This window comes from Schistocerca gregaria, chromosome 4 (assembly GCF_023897955.1).
Source record: "Schistocerca gregaria isolate iqSchGreg1 chromosome 4, iqSchGreg1.2, whole genome shotgun sequence".
Lineage (NCBI taxonomy): Eukaryota > Metazoa > Arthropoda > Insecta > Orthoptera > Acrididae > Schistocerca > Schistocerca gregaria.
The window spans coordinates 568,788,123-568,805,310 of record NC_064923.1 but is presented as its reverse complement, the minus strand read 5'-3'; the positions used below and the strand labels follow the sequence as shown (position 1 = coordinate 568,805,310).

The following is a 17,188-nucleotide window of genomic DNA, read 5'->3' as shown; positions in this document are numbered from 1 at the left end:
ATGACGTATGTCCCAACATTCATTGTTCGTCTGAGACCCAGGGAACCATAAGAGACATGTTTTCTTTCTGTTTTCAGAGTGTACGTTTAGTCATGTTTAGTGATAACTCAGAAGGTTGAAGACAACAAAAATTGTTCAGATGGCTCTGAGCACTATGGGACTTAACTTCTGAGATCATCAGTCCCCTAGAACTGAGAACTACACATCCATGCCCAAGGCAGGATTCGAACCTGCGACCGTAGCGGTCGCACGGTTCCAGACTGTAGCGCCTAGAACCGCTCGGCCACACCAGCCGACTGAAGACAACAACTGGCTCCTGAACGCACAGGAGTTCTTTGTGACTGACGAAGCACCTATTTTATCAAGGAAGGAATGCCTCCCTGACTGCTTTCCGATCGCAGTGACGATGTTCTCTAGACAGGCAGCGATGATTTCATGGTGACAGGGTCTCGAATAACTCAGTTGTTTGCATTTAGGATTTAATTTTTATCTGTCTTAATCTGTTGTCTGAAAAACGGCAACACATTCTAGTGAATAACAGTTTCTTACAAAGTTGTCTTCTAGTTGCAATTCTTCCTCTTCATCAGGAAAGTCATATTTGCGATACAACTAGTCGGTTCTGACCAATGACATACATGAGGACTGTGACGTCATAATTCCCCGAGTACTTAAAAAGTAGCCATTGAACAGAAAGCTAAACACAATTTTTGTTTGTCGCTATACATGGTTATAAAAATATCGTGCTAAAGGACGCGACACAGCGAAAATATGAAAACGGTAACGTACTCTGATGGAAATATGAACTATTATCTTGTTAGGTGTTACACAAAACAACACGTAACACTAAGGACATAGTATAGGCCCTATTGTCAAGGATAAAATAATGTAATGTTAATTTTAATAGTAGCACTGAAATATTGAAATATGATTATGTAGCAGGAGAAGAGAAAAAAGTGAAACCTATCAAATGGACCTCTCGTTATGACTAAATACCTATGTTCCCACATAAAGTTAATAGGGAATTCCGTAAATGAGATACACTAATGCTATTGCATACCTGAAAACCGCTCTGCGACATCTTCAATCTAAAAAAGAGAAAATCAATAATTCAGCAATCACTTTGTCACTTTCACTGAAAGAGAAAAAGTGCGGATGACAAATGAGTACGATCTATTGTTTTATCCATCTTGTTATGGAGAATTACTTAAGGGTAGGTTTACTATCTTTTGGTTCAAAAAATCGACTTTTTTAAAATTGCATTTTTGGACCCATAAAAGTGTTTAGAATCCACCCCTGAAACGGTGTTACCGAATAGGGGACGGAAATGTTTTGCTATTCGCGGTTGAAAAAAAAATGCACCTGGCTGAAATCGCCCTCTTTCACGCACCAGGTTTTTTCTTTCGGAGGACGAGTTATTGTACCGGTGCATGGGAGGAAACACACGAAATTCAAATGAAAGTTTGAATGCGTGTGTTTGAAAGTTAGCCCCCAAGCATTTGCGTTCTGGTGCGGAGACTGTGGAGATTGCGACTTTCCTGGCAGCGAGCAGCTTCAACGAAGGGTATTCAGCAATTCTGAAGACCATGACAACGATGGACGTCACCCTGGGACTCTATTCGACGCAGTTCGCCAAGCATTAGGACGGCCACCGGATTCAAGCGGCCGGAAACCAGTTGTCGCCCGCCGTACGAGCGGCTCTGGAGCAGCGCAGGATGGCCCAGATCGAGCCGAACGCCTTCTTATGAGGAAGAGGAAGGACTACTTTATAGACCCGGAATAGCAGTTGCAGTTGCATAATATTTCATTTATATGTCATCAAAACTTCAAACATGTTTTCCTCGAAATAACTTTTTTATCGCGCGTTGTGGTAACTTCAAATCTGCCCTACCGATTGGCATGATTCTGTGTTTCCGACGAAGTTAACTAAATTGTCTAGGAGCTGTACCACTTTTATTCCGATCCATCAGCTATTATTATTTTTACTTGGCCGACGAAGTCGAAAAATCGATGAAAAAACCCTATTTCTTCGAATGGCCGCCATTTTGTTTCCTATGGTCCAAATAACTTAAGCAAGGTACAACTCCTAAAGAACCTTGTATGCTTCGCTCACATCAACTCAATTTTGATTTCAGACGAGGTGGCTGACCTGTGACATACCGCGCGTGGATGTCTACATCGAAATTTTGTTTCGTTCCGACGGCACTTCCGCCTTTGCTCTTCGACATGTCCGGTCGAAAAAATTCCAGTTTGTAGAGGAAATATCAATAAACATTTTGCTCAAATTTGACATTGATATCTATAACACATCTCGATATAAAAATTCTCAAATAACATGCTTTTTTCGGGACAAAGATAGTAAACCTCCCCTTAAATCTACATCTACATGATTACTCTGCAATTCACATTTAAGTGCTTGGCAGAGGGTTCATCGAACCACAATCATACTATTTCTCTACCATTCCACTCCCGAAGAGCGCGCGGGAAAAACGAATACCTAAACCTTTCTGTTAGAGCTCTGATTTATCTTATTTTATTTTGATGATCATTCCCACCTTTGTAGGTTGGGCGCAACAAAATATTGTTGGTGACTGAAATTTCGTAAATAGATCTCGCCGTGACGAAAAACTTCTATGCTTTATTGAGTTCCATCCCAAATCGCGTATCATATCTGCCACACTCTTTTCCCTATTACGCGATAATACAAAACACTCTAAGGCAAAAAAAAGAAAAAGAAACGACTAACCACTTTGGAATCATCCGAATGCTACGGAAATCGATAGACGTGATGCACATATACAGAAAAACAGGTGTTTACAATTTTGTAAAAACTGTGTGATTTATTTAAGAGAAGGAGTTTCACAAATTGCGCAACACCATAGCGGGCTGATCCACCATTGGCCCCTATGCAAGCAGTTATTCGGCTTGGCATTGATTGATAGAATTGTTGGATGTCCTTCTTGCCAAATTCTGTCCAATTGGTGCGTTAGATCGTCAAAATCCTATGGTGCATGGAGGGACCTGCCCATTATGCTCCAAACGTTCTCAACTGGGGACAGATTCAGAGACGTTGCTGGCCAAGGCAGGGTTCTGCAAGCACGAAGACAAGCAGTAGAAACTCTCCCCGTGTGCGGGCGGGCATTACCTTGCTGAAATGTAATCACAGAATGGCTTGTCATGAAATGCTACAACACAGGGCTCATAACATTCATCGACGTACAGCTGTGCTGTAAGGATACCGTGGATGGCAACCAAAGGGGCCTGTTGTGGTACCCTTGGTTGTCGGGCCGTATGGCGGGTGACACTCAGGTTGGTATCCTACTGCTCTCCGAAGCGTCTCCAGACACATCTTAGGCCTGGAATCTATCTGACTGGAGTAGAACTGGTTTAGTGATGAATCTCGCTTCAAATGGAGCCCTGATGACCAGCGAATACGTGTCTGGAAACACCCCCCCCCCCCCCCGCCCCCCTGACATACCGGGCTTACATTTCACCAAGAAAATGCCCGCCCGCACACTGCGAGAGTTTCTGCTGCTTGTCTTCCAGCTTGCTGAACCCTACCTTGGCCAGCAACCTCGCTGGATGCTCCCCATTGAGGACACTGGAGCATTATGGGCGGGGCCCTCCAACCATCTCGCAATCTTGTTGGTCTAACGCGACAATTTGGCATAATTTGGCACGATATCCCTCAGGAGACCATCCATCAACTCTATAGTCAACTTTAAGCCGAAAAACTGTTTGTATAAGCGCCAGAGGTGGACCAACGTGTTATTGACTTGCACAATTTATGAAGTTCCTTCATTTGAAGAAATCATCCGCTTTTCCAATTTTTTTAAACAATGTACTTCGCCGAAAAATTCGTCGATTTCGACTCAACATTAAAAATTTAAGTTTCTCTCTTTCTTCATGAACGTATGAGTGGCTGCCAATGAAGAAGTGAATGTGAGATGTGAATTACTATGCAATTTCACTGTCATGACTGGTATACTTGCAAGCAGTTTACACACAATCTGAGGCATTCAGTTCCACAGTGGTATCGTTTTCGAGTCGGTCTTGCACACATTTGTCTTGCTTGACAGTAACTGCGAGAGGGATCAGTGTGAGCTAGTGTCGAATTCTGTTCTCGTTTCTGGCATCAGTACAAAATCAGCAGCATACTGTTAAGTTTGGACTTCAAACACTGCTGCACTGCATATGTTTATTTCCGTTATTGAGCCTGCTTGCATCTCATCAGGCAGTGAGATGTGTATTGATAACAGTCGGTTTCGCAGGTACAACCAACAACGAACTGTAACAAATGACGAAATGGCAGGTCACCGGAGCCATTGGTTAAAGCTAAAATCAGTATCAAATACGTAAAAAAAAAATTAGTTGGGATGAGGTATAATTGCCGAGACTTCCAGAGATTCGAAAGGTATATCACCAACAAATTATGTAAACACAGATTAGCTGAGATGAAATACCAGTAAACATGTGAAATTTTCGTATTATTCCATGCTGCTCTTTAAGTGTAAAGTCTTCTGCACTTCTCCATATCTGGTTTCACAACCATTTCTTTCTATATCACTCCTGTGCTAACGACGAGGGAATGATTTCTAAAATTTCCTCAGCATGGTTGACTGATAGTATGTTATCGGATTTCTGTAAAAATGACTCCACTTTGCTCGCAATATTTCGACAGCTTAAAATCTTCTTAAAGTGCACCCACTCGGTGTATTCATACCTGTGTCACTAGAAGTTTTTAACGAAAGGTCTTCTCCGTATACAATTACGTCTTTTGATAACGGTTTCATGGGGCGACAGACGTTTCCCTTCCTTTCAGACTTCCTACTTTGTATTTTCAGAGCATATCTATTACACGTTCATGTAGGTTTATTCACATGTTACGACCCTAGTAGACTGTCTTTAAATTCGTTAGATAAATATTTTCATGCCTACTTGATAATGTCACCAAACCAGTGGATGTGTATTCTAGAACAGAGCAGATGTGGGAACTGTTGTCTTTGACGGCAAATGATCTCCTTTTCCGTCTTTTTATTCCAAGAACTTGTACTGCAAATACTTTACCGAACCGTTATACCATGACACATTAATCCAAACTCCAACAAAGATTGCAAAAGCATCACACTCTGATTAGTGAGCTGCTCTACGTTCACATGTTATCTGTCTAGTCACCTGGCTGGGTGGCCGACACCACATGTGGACCCCAGCAGCCTGGGACCTTACGTGCTTATGCAAGCCTGTAATGGACGCAGCTGTACTAACGCACGCTCACGTGAGTCGCTAGACCATCACATCCCTCCTGGGGGTGGGCTACAGCATAATGAAAAGCTTTGAGTGAGAAGTGTCTTTCGCCCACCCAATAACACAGGGCATTATTGGGGAGCGTCCCAGGTGACCAGAGAGTACGCAAGGTCGGAGTATATAGGATTCAATATCAGTATGGTAAGACATATATTGGAAAAACAGTGCTCTCCATCGAAGATTAATGCCGAGACTAATAAACCTGAAGTCCACGGTCGCAGAGCACTGTTCGTCCAAGCTTCATGCAGTGGAATAGGAATATACCAAGAGTTTAGCACAAACTTTGAGGTATTGGGACAGCATCATTAGAGAGTCCATTCAAATACGTACCATCAACAGGAACTGCAGATATATCTCAGCAAGGCTAGGGAACCAGTACTGGGTTTAATTAAGAAGACTCCCAGCAAACACTACGTTCTGGCGGATGGGTAAACTAGACCCCCAGTACCGCAACTGGGGCATTCTGCCGGGTATCGCCAATGGCAGATGCTGTCCATGTCATTTCCTTGGCCGACATCACGTGTCCTCAGGCACAGACTGCACACAAAATGGTTCGGGGGGAGAGGGGATATAAGTCGACCGTGCGGCCTCAGGTCAGTTCGTCAGGGCACCAGACGATGGAGAGATATCTGATCGCCGAAATATTGTGTCTGTTGGGTACCACAACCCAGCGGTACACCTTGGACTGTTCAATCATCAAATACGCTGAGGGAAACTGAAAAATCACATCACATACCTTTATGAGAAGGAGGTGTTCCGCAGCATGAAGAATTTCGACAAGCTGGGACACCGAAAATACAGTTTGCTTAAAAGATTTCTGAAAAGATGCCGTGCCAAGCATGTTATCCTGAACTCCGCAAAGATGACGCATCACATCGATTGATAGGCGCCCAAGAGAATCATGTAGTGGCCAGCCTTGCATTGGTACACGTTACCCACCAGAGCCGGAGAACAATCCTCTGGAACTATTTAAACTACGTTTATAACTGGCCTATCATTTTAATTCTTGGGCCTGGGGCTGGATTGATGGTATTACCTGGGCGGCAGCCGAGTCTGCACACAGGAACGCTACAGAAAGTTAATCACAATTTTGCTCCTCATTGACTATCCATCACTGGAAGTCTCCTGCAAGGCTGTCATCAATCTGACTGACATGCAGCTGATAGGCGATGCGATTTCAATTCTGGAGAGGGGGATTAACTTTGTTACCCCCCCCACCCAAGTTCACACCGGTCACAGACATCCTCAGTACCGTTGAACAGGTCACTCCACAACTACCACCTGAAGCAGCCGAAGAAGTACTTCGTAAAACCTGTCGTGCTTTGACAAGAATTAAGCGTAACAAGTCAGACATTACCAGCAGAAAGAGGGCGCCACTCAACACCTGAGAGAGTGCCATGAGATTGCTGTATTACCTGCTGACAGAGGCGACGACACCTTTGTTCTCACCCACAAGGACAAAACTCAGAAGATACAGAGCCTGCTAGATGACGACTCCTATAGGAAGACCAATGTTGCCCCTCGAAGGAGATGAAGATCAGGTCCTTCCCAAGGACTCGAATTTACCAGAGGGAGTCATCAAGAAATTGTTATCACTAGGACTTGTACTACCAAGGCTGTATGGATTCCCTGAATTTCACAATAGTTGGGTACCGTTACGTCCCGTTGTCAGCAACATAAGAGCTCCTACAAATTTGCTGGCAAAATACATAAAAGGCCTACGCAACCGTTACATGGGGAAATGCTCACTTCATCTGCGCAGTTCTGTGACATTTGTGAAGCGCCTCAACAACTTCGGTTTCAAGGATTCAGATATTCTGGTGAGTTTTGGCGTCGTTTCGCTTTTCATCTGGATGGCTTCACTCAAGTCTCTTGAATTCATTAGTCAGAGAATTTATGGGCAGACAACCGACCATTGCAGGCATATCCTGAACTCCACATACTTTCTGTTTAATGGATAACAGTATGAAGAAATGGAGGGGATCGGAATGGGCAGCCCACTCTAGACTGTTATCGCGATTTGTGTACGAAATACTTCGAGGAAGAAGCCCTAGAGTCATCTAAATGGAAAACCACCTGCCGGCCGCGGTAATCTAGCGGTTCTAGGCGCTCAGTCCGGAGCCGCCCGACCGCAACGGTCACAGGTTCGAATCGTGCTTCGGGCATGGATGTGTGTGATGTCCTTAGGTTAGTTAGGTTTAAGTAGTTCTAAGTTCTAGGGGACTGATGACCATAGATGTTAAGTCCCGTAGTGCTCAGGGCCATTTGAACCATTTTTTTTAAACCCATTTGCTTTTTCTGTTAGAGGGACGACTCGTTCGTCGTCTGGCAGCATGGAAAGAACAAACTCCACGACTTTTTCGCACGTCTGAACTCCATTCATTCAAAATCACTATGGAGATCGAGACAGAAGGAAGACTACTATCCCTGGACATCATGGCCAAGCATGGCATAACAACAACCTGGCCGCGGCGCGTACCGTAAGAAACCTCACACTGTCCTGTACTTGCAAGCAAACAGCTGTCGCCGCCCTTTGCAGAGGAGTAGGGTACCAAAAACTCTAGTACACAAGACACACACCACTTCACATGCATCGAGTCATCCCCAGGAACTGCAACATCTCAGAACTGTGTTCCGTACTCGGAATGGCAGATTAGGCGCGCTCCGCACCCCTCCGCTACAGTACAACCTATGGATTGACGAAGTCATGGAGAAAGAGGAAGCGACAACTTTTTTTACCGTACACCAGCGCGTATCGGGAAAAATGAGCGGCTTACTGAAAAAGCACCAAGTAGAAACTGTCTTTTGGCCATCTAACAAAAGACGGGGATTATTGGGAACTGATAAGGACACCTTCGATTTACGCAAAGACTGGGGTATATCAAATTCCATACCAAAGTGGCAACACGTACACTGCAATCCGAAAACGAAGGAAGTAGTTACAGTACGCTTGTTGGCCCACTGCTTGAATACTGCTCAGCAGTGTGGGATCCGAACCAGATTGGGTTGATAGAAGAGATAGAGAAGATCCAACGAAGAGCAGCGCGCTTCGTTACAGGATCATTTAGTAATCGCGAAAGCGTTACGGAGATGATAGATAAACTCCAGTGGAAGACTCTGCAGGAGAGACGCTCAGTAGCTCGGTACGGGCTTTTGTTAAAATTTCGAGAACATACCTTCACCGAAGAGTCAAGCAGTATATTGCTCTCTCCTACGAATATCTCACGAAGAGACCATGAGGATAAAATCAGAGAGATTAGAGCCCACACAGAATCATACCGACAATCCTTCTTTCCACGAACAATACCAGACTGGAATAGAAGGGAGAACCCGTAGAGATACTCAGGGTACCCTCCGCCACACACCGTCAGGTGGCTTGCGGAGTATGGATGTAGATGTAGATGTAGACGGAAAAAAATCGCAACACCAAAAAGTAATTAACGAGGAGTAATGAAATTTCGGGAATGCATTTGTCTAGGTAACATATTTAAGTGCTTAACATTGCAAGTTACAGGTTAATGTAAGCGCAAGATAAACCATTGCAAAAGTGAACTGCTGGTAGATTAATAAGCAGTATAACCGCCAGAATTTTGAATGTAAGAATGCAAACATGCATGCATTGTGTTCCGCAGGTGCTGGATGTCAATTTGTGGTACGGAGTTCCACGCCTGTTGCACCTGGTCGATCAATACAGGGACAATTAATCCTGTTAGTGAATGACACCGGAGTTGTCATCGAATTACGTCCCTTTATGTGCTCAGCTGGAGACAAATCTAGTGATCGAGTAGCCCAAGGCTTCTCGAAACTCTGTACAGTGTGTTGTGTTACAATAGCGGGCGAGCAATATCCTGTTGGAAAACACCCCCTGGAGTACTGTTCATGACTGGCAGCGCAACAGGTCGAATTACCAGACTGACGAACAAATTTGCAATCAGGGTGCGCAGGATAACCACGAGAGTGCTCGTTCTGTCAAACGAAATCGCAAAATCGCACCCCAGACCATAGCTCCAGGTGTAAGTCCATTATGTCGGGAACACAGACAGGTTGGTTGTATAGACTCAACTAGCCTCCTTTTAACCAACACACTGCCATCACTGGCACCGAGGGAGAACCAGCTTCCATTAGAAAACATGACAGACCTCCTCCCAGTCGCCCAGAGAGCTCTCGCTTAACACCACTGAAGTCGCAAAAATGGCGGTGTTTGAGGTCAGTGGAACGCACACTAAGGGCTTCAAGCTTGGAGCTGTCCTTGAAGTAAGCGTTCTGAAACAGTTTTTTGTGTCACTGTGGTGCCAACTGCTGCTCAGGTTGCTGCTTCAGATGCAGTACGATGCGCAAGAGCCATACGCCGAACATGATGGTATTCCCTCTCGGTAGTGCCATGTGGCCGTCCGGAACCCGGTCTTCTTGCGATCGTATATTCTCGTGACCACCGCTGCCAGCGGTCACGTACATTGGCTATATTCCTGCCAAATCTTTCTGCAATATGGCAGAAGGAACGTCCAGCGCCGGCCGCGGTGGTCTCGTGGTTCTAGGCGCGCAGTCCAGAACCGTGCGACTGCTACGGTCGCAGGTTCGAATCCTGCCTCGGGCATGGATGTGTGTGATGTCCTTAGGTTAGTTAGGTTTAAGTAGTTCTAAGTTCTAGGGGACTGATGACCACAGCAGTTGAGTCCCATAGTGCTCAGAGCCATTTGCACCATTTTTTTGAACGTCCAGCTTCTCGTAGCCCTATCACATGATCTCGTTCAAATCCTCACTACGTATCAATTGGAATGAAATTAAATGTAATGTAATCTAATCTAATCAGTGAGGTGCTGTTAATTTCGGCTTTGTTGCATTCAAGTCATTCTTGACTGACATTAACTCATCAAGCCATCCTCAACGGTAACTAATGCTCACGACCGTTACAGGGTATACTTAAAGCAAATTTGATTTGTATTCACTCAGCCTCTTAGGCGGCTGGCGCTAAATTTGAATAGACATAATCTTTCAGATATAGAAACACGACTACCAGCTTTCCTTCGTGTCGCACAACTCCTTCTTGGTGGTGCGATTTTTTACCATCTGTTTATATTAGAAAGGTTTATTCTACAAACAATTAAATGATGGTATCACACTTATGTTTCTCTTTTTGAAACTAACAGCGGTTGCTCAGTTTTCCATTTTTATTTTTGGCAGAAATATATACCAATTTAACATTTACTAGTAATGCTAATTAATATTGTTGTTTTTAATACAGATACTGTAGTGAATATGCTTACAAGGATCAATATTTTTTAGAAAGCTAACTGAGGAACGCTAATTTATGTTAATAATTAGCAACCAATGTTGTACAGTCGCAGTAAAGTCATGAGATGGTCAGATGACTCTTTTATTAGACCATATTACGCGTTTCGGGATTACACCCATCTTCAGACATCGCAAACTTCAACTCCTTCCTAACCGACCAGGCGTACAGCCTTGACACTCAAAGAAAGTGTCGAATAACATATGACTGCGGCACAAGCAGTCCGGAAGCAGAACGTATACTGCTTCAAGACTGCTTGTGCCGCAGTCATATGTTATTCGAAAAGTGTCAAGACTGTACGTCTGGTCGGTTAGGAAGGAGTTGAAGTTTGTGATGTCTGAAGATGGGTGTAACCCCGAAACGCGTAACATGATCTAATAAAAGAGTCAGTTGAACATCTCATGACTTTATTGCGATTGTACAGCACTGGTTGCCAATTATTAACATAAAAGTGAACTCAGGCCTCAGACGGGATTTTAAGCCCTGTATAGCATCCTAATTTAAGTTATCTTTTTCCACCGAGTCTCGAATGACACTCTGTTGCTGTATTCATTGCTTTAGAAAACAATCTTTCGGAAAAACCAGAGAAAGCTTCTGTTGCAATATACTGACGAGCTACTCTGCGCAATACCGGATACACTGACTCATTGCAGAGAAGATTATTTGCAATTGATTACAGGTAGGTGCAACTGAGTCGGACCGCAGAGACTAAATCATAGGTACTTCCTTTTACTGCGATAGACCTCTGCTCCTGCTATATTGAAACTAATGTCTCATGAAACCTCCTCGAACCATAGTCTGCAGCAGTCGGTTAACTATACTTGTCATTCTTCGATTTCAGTTACCTTCCGTGTCTACTTCTTTTGAACAACGGCATTTAACCTGCTAACAGCTGTACCCATTGCCAGGGGATCTTCAGAACAGAGCCGCTTGAGACAAGGATCTATAATCGTGCACAATGACAACAATTCGGTCTTCTCGACGTTCTGAAAGCGTCACTGGTAGCCCGTTATCATTCTGGTGTTGCAATATTTGTGTCCATTAACTTTCTTGAAAACAAATAAACAAATCGTATTACTTTCTTTACTGTTACGTAATTTTCACCATTGATTTCTTCGGCTACTTGGTGTAAAGGCTGCAAAAGTGTGATGATTTTACGAATCAAGCTGTAGACACAAGTCAACAGTCAACAGATTCTAAAAACAAAGAAAGGAAAAATTGAAATAATTAATCGTAAGTATAACTGATTATGTAAAATTAACTGCCGTAAAGGAAATGTGATACATCCATAATAGATTAACAAAATAATTACTATTAATCGAGTAATTGCAATTACTCGCCCGTGTATGATCGCAGAAATATATGAACCAACAGTACACCACAGAAAGCTATTCCCAGGGTAGGAAGGGCACTCTGGAGAGAAGATGGCTAGTATACGAAGATTCGGAGAAAGGAGGAGTTATGACGTCATCATTAGAGTCACATTTCAAGACTTGCATCTTCGCAGGCGATGAAATTCACAGCCAGTAGAGGGAAATTGTCGAACACGTGACTAAACGGAGAGGAAATAGGGCAGAAATAAGAGTTCGTGCTGGTTTCCTGACGCCTACATCAGATGTTTATGGAGCAACAAATCCCCAGGTCCTGACAAGGTCCGTGTCCCATACCTAATGCACCTTGCTCCTTCCAATATCACTTATCTTATCACTATTTCTAACCAGTGGCTTTCCTTAGCCTACTTCCCAACTATTTGAAAAACAGACCATGCTATAACCATACCGAAACCTAATAACACCATTATTTCCCAAAGCTACAGACTCATTGGACTCCTGTCCTTTCTTGGGAAAGTACTATAGTATTTAACTCACAGAGCACTCGCGCAGTTCCTCAAAGACAACAACATTATCACCCACAAGCAGTTTGGTTTCCATCCAGAATACAGCAATATCAATCAGTCCCTGCTTTTGGTGGAGCGTGTATGCAGAGCGAGAGAGCGTTGACACCGAGACAGCATTTGATAAAGCTTGGACGCAGGATGCAATTGATACTCTGCAATGAAAAGACTAGCACAGGAGAGGGATCAACGGAGGGCCGCATCAAGCCAGTCAGAAGACTAATGACTCCAAAAAAAAAAATGGATTGTTGCGGCAAATATTGTGAGTTGACAAACGCCATGGGATAACGATATGCGGATAGATGTTCAGCGCAGAACAGTAGCTGGAGCTAAACGCATGGGATATTCCATTTCTCTTATCGTTAGGGAATTCAGTATTCTGAGATCCACAGTGCAATGAGAGCGGTGAAAATACAAAATTTCAAGCATTACCCTTAACTACAGATAACGTAGTGGCCGACGGCCTTCACTTAACAGCTGTAGACAATGGAAGCGAGTGCCTTTGTTAACTGCACGACATCGACTGCAGTGCGTCTCCTGCACTCGTGACCTTATCTGTTGGACTCTAGAGGATCCTAGACGACTGTAAAACTGTTCCCTGGTCAGATGACTACCGATTTCAGTTGGTAAGAGCTGAGGGTAGGGTTCGAGTGTGTCGCAGACCCCATGAAGCCATGCACTCCAGTTGTCAAAAGGCGCTGTACAAGCTGTTGGTGGCCCCATAATGGTGTGAGCTGTGTTTACATGGAATGAACTGAGTCCTCTGGTCCAACTGAACTGATCGTTGACTGGAAATAGCTGTGTTCGGCTACTTGGAAACCATTTGCAGCCATTCATGGACTTCATGTTCGCAAAGAACAACGAAATTTTTATGGATGACAAGGCAGCACATCAGAACATTCTGGACAATAATATTCTAGCAAATGATTTAGCCACCCAGATCACCGAACTTGCGTCCATTCAAACATCTATGGAACATAATCAAGAGGTCAGTCAGTGCGCAAAATCCTGCACCGGCAACAATTTCACAATTATGAATGGCTCTACAGGCAGCATGGGTCAGTATTTCTGGAGGGGACTTCCAACAACTTGTTGAGTCCATTCCTCATTGAGCTGCTGCACTAAACCAGGAGGTTGAGGTACAGCCTGACATTAGGAAGTATCCCACGATTTTCGTCACCTTAGTTTATGTTAGTATGATCAGAACTGCTATGGCTGGTGTCTTGCAGGGCTCGGTTTTGGGCCCCATTGTAAATTGTACACCAACAACGTGCAAATGCTTGCAACATCACTGCAAGGTTGAGCGATATCGATATTAGTGTCAGTGACTTTGAGAAACAGCTAAAACTGCTAAAATGAAACCAGACTCCTGGGCTCAGTGGAGTCCATGTCAGATTCTATACAGAATTTGTGACTCACTCAGCTCCCATTTCACAGATCCCTTCAACAAAAATGGTGTGAAGTAATTTGAAAACAACACAGGTCACATCCATTGACAAGAAGGCTAGCAGACGTGATCCATAAAACTACTGTTCAATATTATTGACATTCATTTGTAGTAGAATTATAAAGCATATTCTGAGCACACACATAATTAGGTATCACAGAGAGCATGACCCCCTCAATGCCAACCAGCATGGATTCAGAAAACATTAATCAAGTCAAACCCAACTAGCATTTTTCTCACACGGCATCCTACAAGCAGTGGACAAAGGAAGCCAGAGTAATGTTCCCTGACTGCCTAAAACTTTTGACCTGGTACAACACCAACTTTAATTGACAGAAGTAAGATTACATGGGGTGACTGGACTGAGGATTACTTGGTTGGGCGAATGCAACATGTTATCTTAAACGGAGAGTCTTCAATAAAAGTAAGAGTACCTTCAGACACACCTCAGGCAAGTTTTTTGGAATGCTTGTTGTTCATCTTGTAAGTTAATGACATTGCAAACAATATTAATAGTACTGTGATCTGAAACTTTTTGCAGAAGAAACAGTTATCTGCAAAGAAGTATTTTATGAAAAAAGCTGCACAAATATCCAGTCAGATTTAGATAAAATTTCAATGTGTTACTGAGATTGGTAACTTACTTTAAATGTAGAGTAGCGTAAAACTGGGCACTTCAAAAACACAGAAGAAGAGTATCCTATAACTAAGACATTAGTGAATAACAATTGAAATCGATTAACTCATACAAATACCTGGGTGTAACAATTTGTAGTGATATGAAGAGGAATGATCACATGGTCTCAGTCTTAGGTAAGGCACGTGGAAGATTTCAGTTAATTGACAAGATACTGGGGAAACTTGGACTGTAGCCATGTATGGAAGTGAAACATAGATGATAAACAGTTAAGACAAGATGAGAATAGAAGCTATAGAAATGTAGTGCTACAGAAGACTGCTGAAGATTAGACGAGTAGATCATATAACTAATGAAGAAGTACTGAATAGAACTGAGGGAGAAAAGAAATTTGTACAACAACCTGACTATAAGAATGGATTGGTTGATAGGACAAATTCAAAAACATTAGAGCAAAGTGTGTGTGGATGGGGGGATGAAAATCATATAGGGAGACAAGAGATGAAAACAGTAAGTTGCAGTAGTTATTTAAAGATGAAGAGGCTTGGACAGTATAGAATGCTATGAAGAGCCCCCTCAAACCAGTCTTCAGACTGACTGGAGACTACAACAAACAAAACTGGGAAAACGCAGTCAGTCTTTAAAAAAATAAAAAATAAAAAAAAAAATAAATAAAAAAAAGAGGTCGCTTGTGCATCCCATCTTCGAAAGTTATCAAATGTAGAATGTATACACCTAACAGGGGATATTTAATCTAGACAAAGAAGTGTCATACAAATGGCAATAGATCTGCTTGAACCACTAGAGAATGTCACAGAAATAATAACAATCAGAATTGGCAAGAATCTAGAGGTATTATTTATTCCCCCACATATCATTCCCATAAAGACCATGATGACAATATTTGAGAAATTACAGCATGCACAGGGGCATTTAAGGAGTTATTTCCTTCTCATGATCCAAATCTGACTGGCATGGGAAGAAACCCTAATATGTTGTACCTCACTAAGTATCATCTGCTGTGTGCTTCAAGGTAGTTTACAGAGTATGTACATAGGTGTTGATGTATATAGGGAATCATTTAATTCAGAACAGATATCCTCGTTTCTTCCAGTGCCATATCACATACTGTTACATATAAGGAAAGAAAGTCTTTTTTTTTGCTTGCAAATTATACATTTATTTAACTGTTCACATTTATAAATCCACATCCATTCCATTTCAGCAGTAATTATGAAAACTACCATGTATTTAACAACTGTAACAACATCATACCACTTGGTAACTAATTTGTGTTCTATAGCTGGAAGAGAAAAGCTAAGCACAAAGTGAGTTGTAACTAGTATTGCATCCAGATGTACAAGCTGAGCAGCTTGTGCCATTGCTATAGACCTGCTGGCCACCATAGTTTCCAGATGGGCCATAGTTACAGACATAATACTGATAATTCCTGTCACTTCTCCTAATAGCAGTGTAGCCACACCCAACATAAAGTGTGTTACCCCACACTACTTGGCTGTAGTGGCCATAACTGGTACCAAACCTGCAATTAAATAGAATGGGATATTATTATACCAAATAGATGGAAGTATGTAAGCATATGATGTGTAACACACACACACACACACACACACACACACACACACACACACACAGAGAGAGAGAGAGAGAGAGAGAGAGAGAGAGAGAGAGAGAGAGAGAGAGAGAGAGAGAGTAGATATTTCTATTTCTTGGCACAAATATAGTTCCTGCTGAGTCTGTCTATGAAACTACTGCACAGCTAATATTGCTTCTGTAAGGAAATGTGCAGATGTTTCATCCACATTTTTGTTTAAGTGTTATAATAATCACCTTATCCTCCACACAGTAAATATAAAATCATTGAAAAAGTGATTGCTGGTCAAATTACACTATCCATATTACCATTTACTCTATCAAAAGGTTATTTCACTTGAGAAAACTTCAAAACTGCTGGCCAGTACTTACCTCCAGAAAGTGCAGTTCTTAGAACTGCCAACAGAAACATTTTTTAGAGTAAAACAACCTATTGTTTCTTTTAAGACTATTCATTGCTTTTTCTGAGAAAGGAGAGGTTGGATAGAAGGGCATGACATTCATAAGAGGGACTCACCTGACAGCAGGTATATAATGTTTTTTTTCTAAAGTGTGTATAATATTTCAGAGTCTTGTATTGTCTATTAAAATGATGTAAGTAGCAAAGAGAGGGATGAAACATTTAGTACATTACAAGTATTTATCACATTATGAACAGCAAGTGAGAAAACAATGCAGCACTCAAAGTGAGGCCATCTAGTCTTCTGCACTGCTGTCAAGTGATTAATTATTTCATCACCATCACAAATTGAGAATATGCTCTATAACTGTAGTTTGTTTGTTTGTTTTGTTGTAGGACGCAAAAACAACTAGGGTCATACACGCCCATGTCAGAATCACAGAACACGAAGATGAAAAAGGAGTTAAAAATGACTACACATTAAGCCCAATTGACAGAAGGAAAGACAGATAAAAACATGGACTTGGAGAAAGGCCCATAAAATATTCCATAGAGACAGCAGAGGTGCTGCACTAATGATTACATGTTCATCACCATATTGCTAC

General features: G+C 42.5%; 1 protein-coding gene across 1 annotated transcript in view; it reads right to left on the bottom strand.

Annotated features, from left to right (window-relative positions):
- Nucleotides 1-15,722: 15,722 nt before the first annotated feature.
- Nucleotides 15,723-17,188, bottom strand: part of LOC126267125 (venom allergen 3 homolog) — a 65,176-nt gene continuing 63,710 nt past the window's right edge. Inside the window, exon 6 of the mRNA XM_049972043.1 lies at nt 15,723-16,112. Within this exon, the coding sequence (XP_049828000.1) occupies nt 15,887-16,112 (226 nt within the window). The 3' untranslated portion in view covers nt 15,723-15,886. The remainder of the gene's footprint in view (nt 16,113-17,188) is intronic.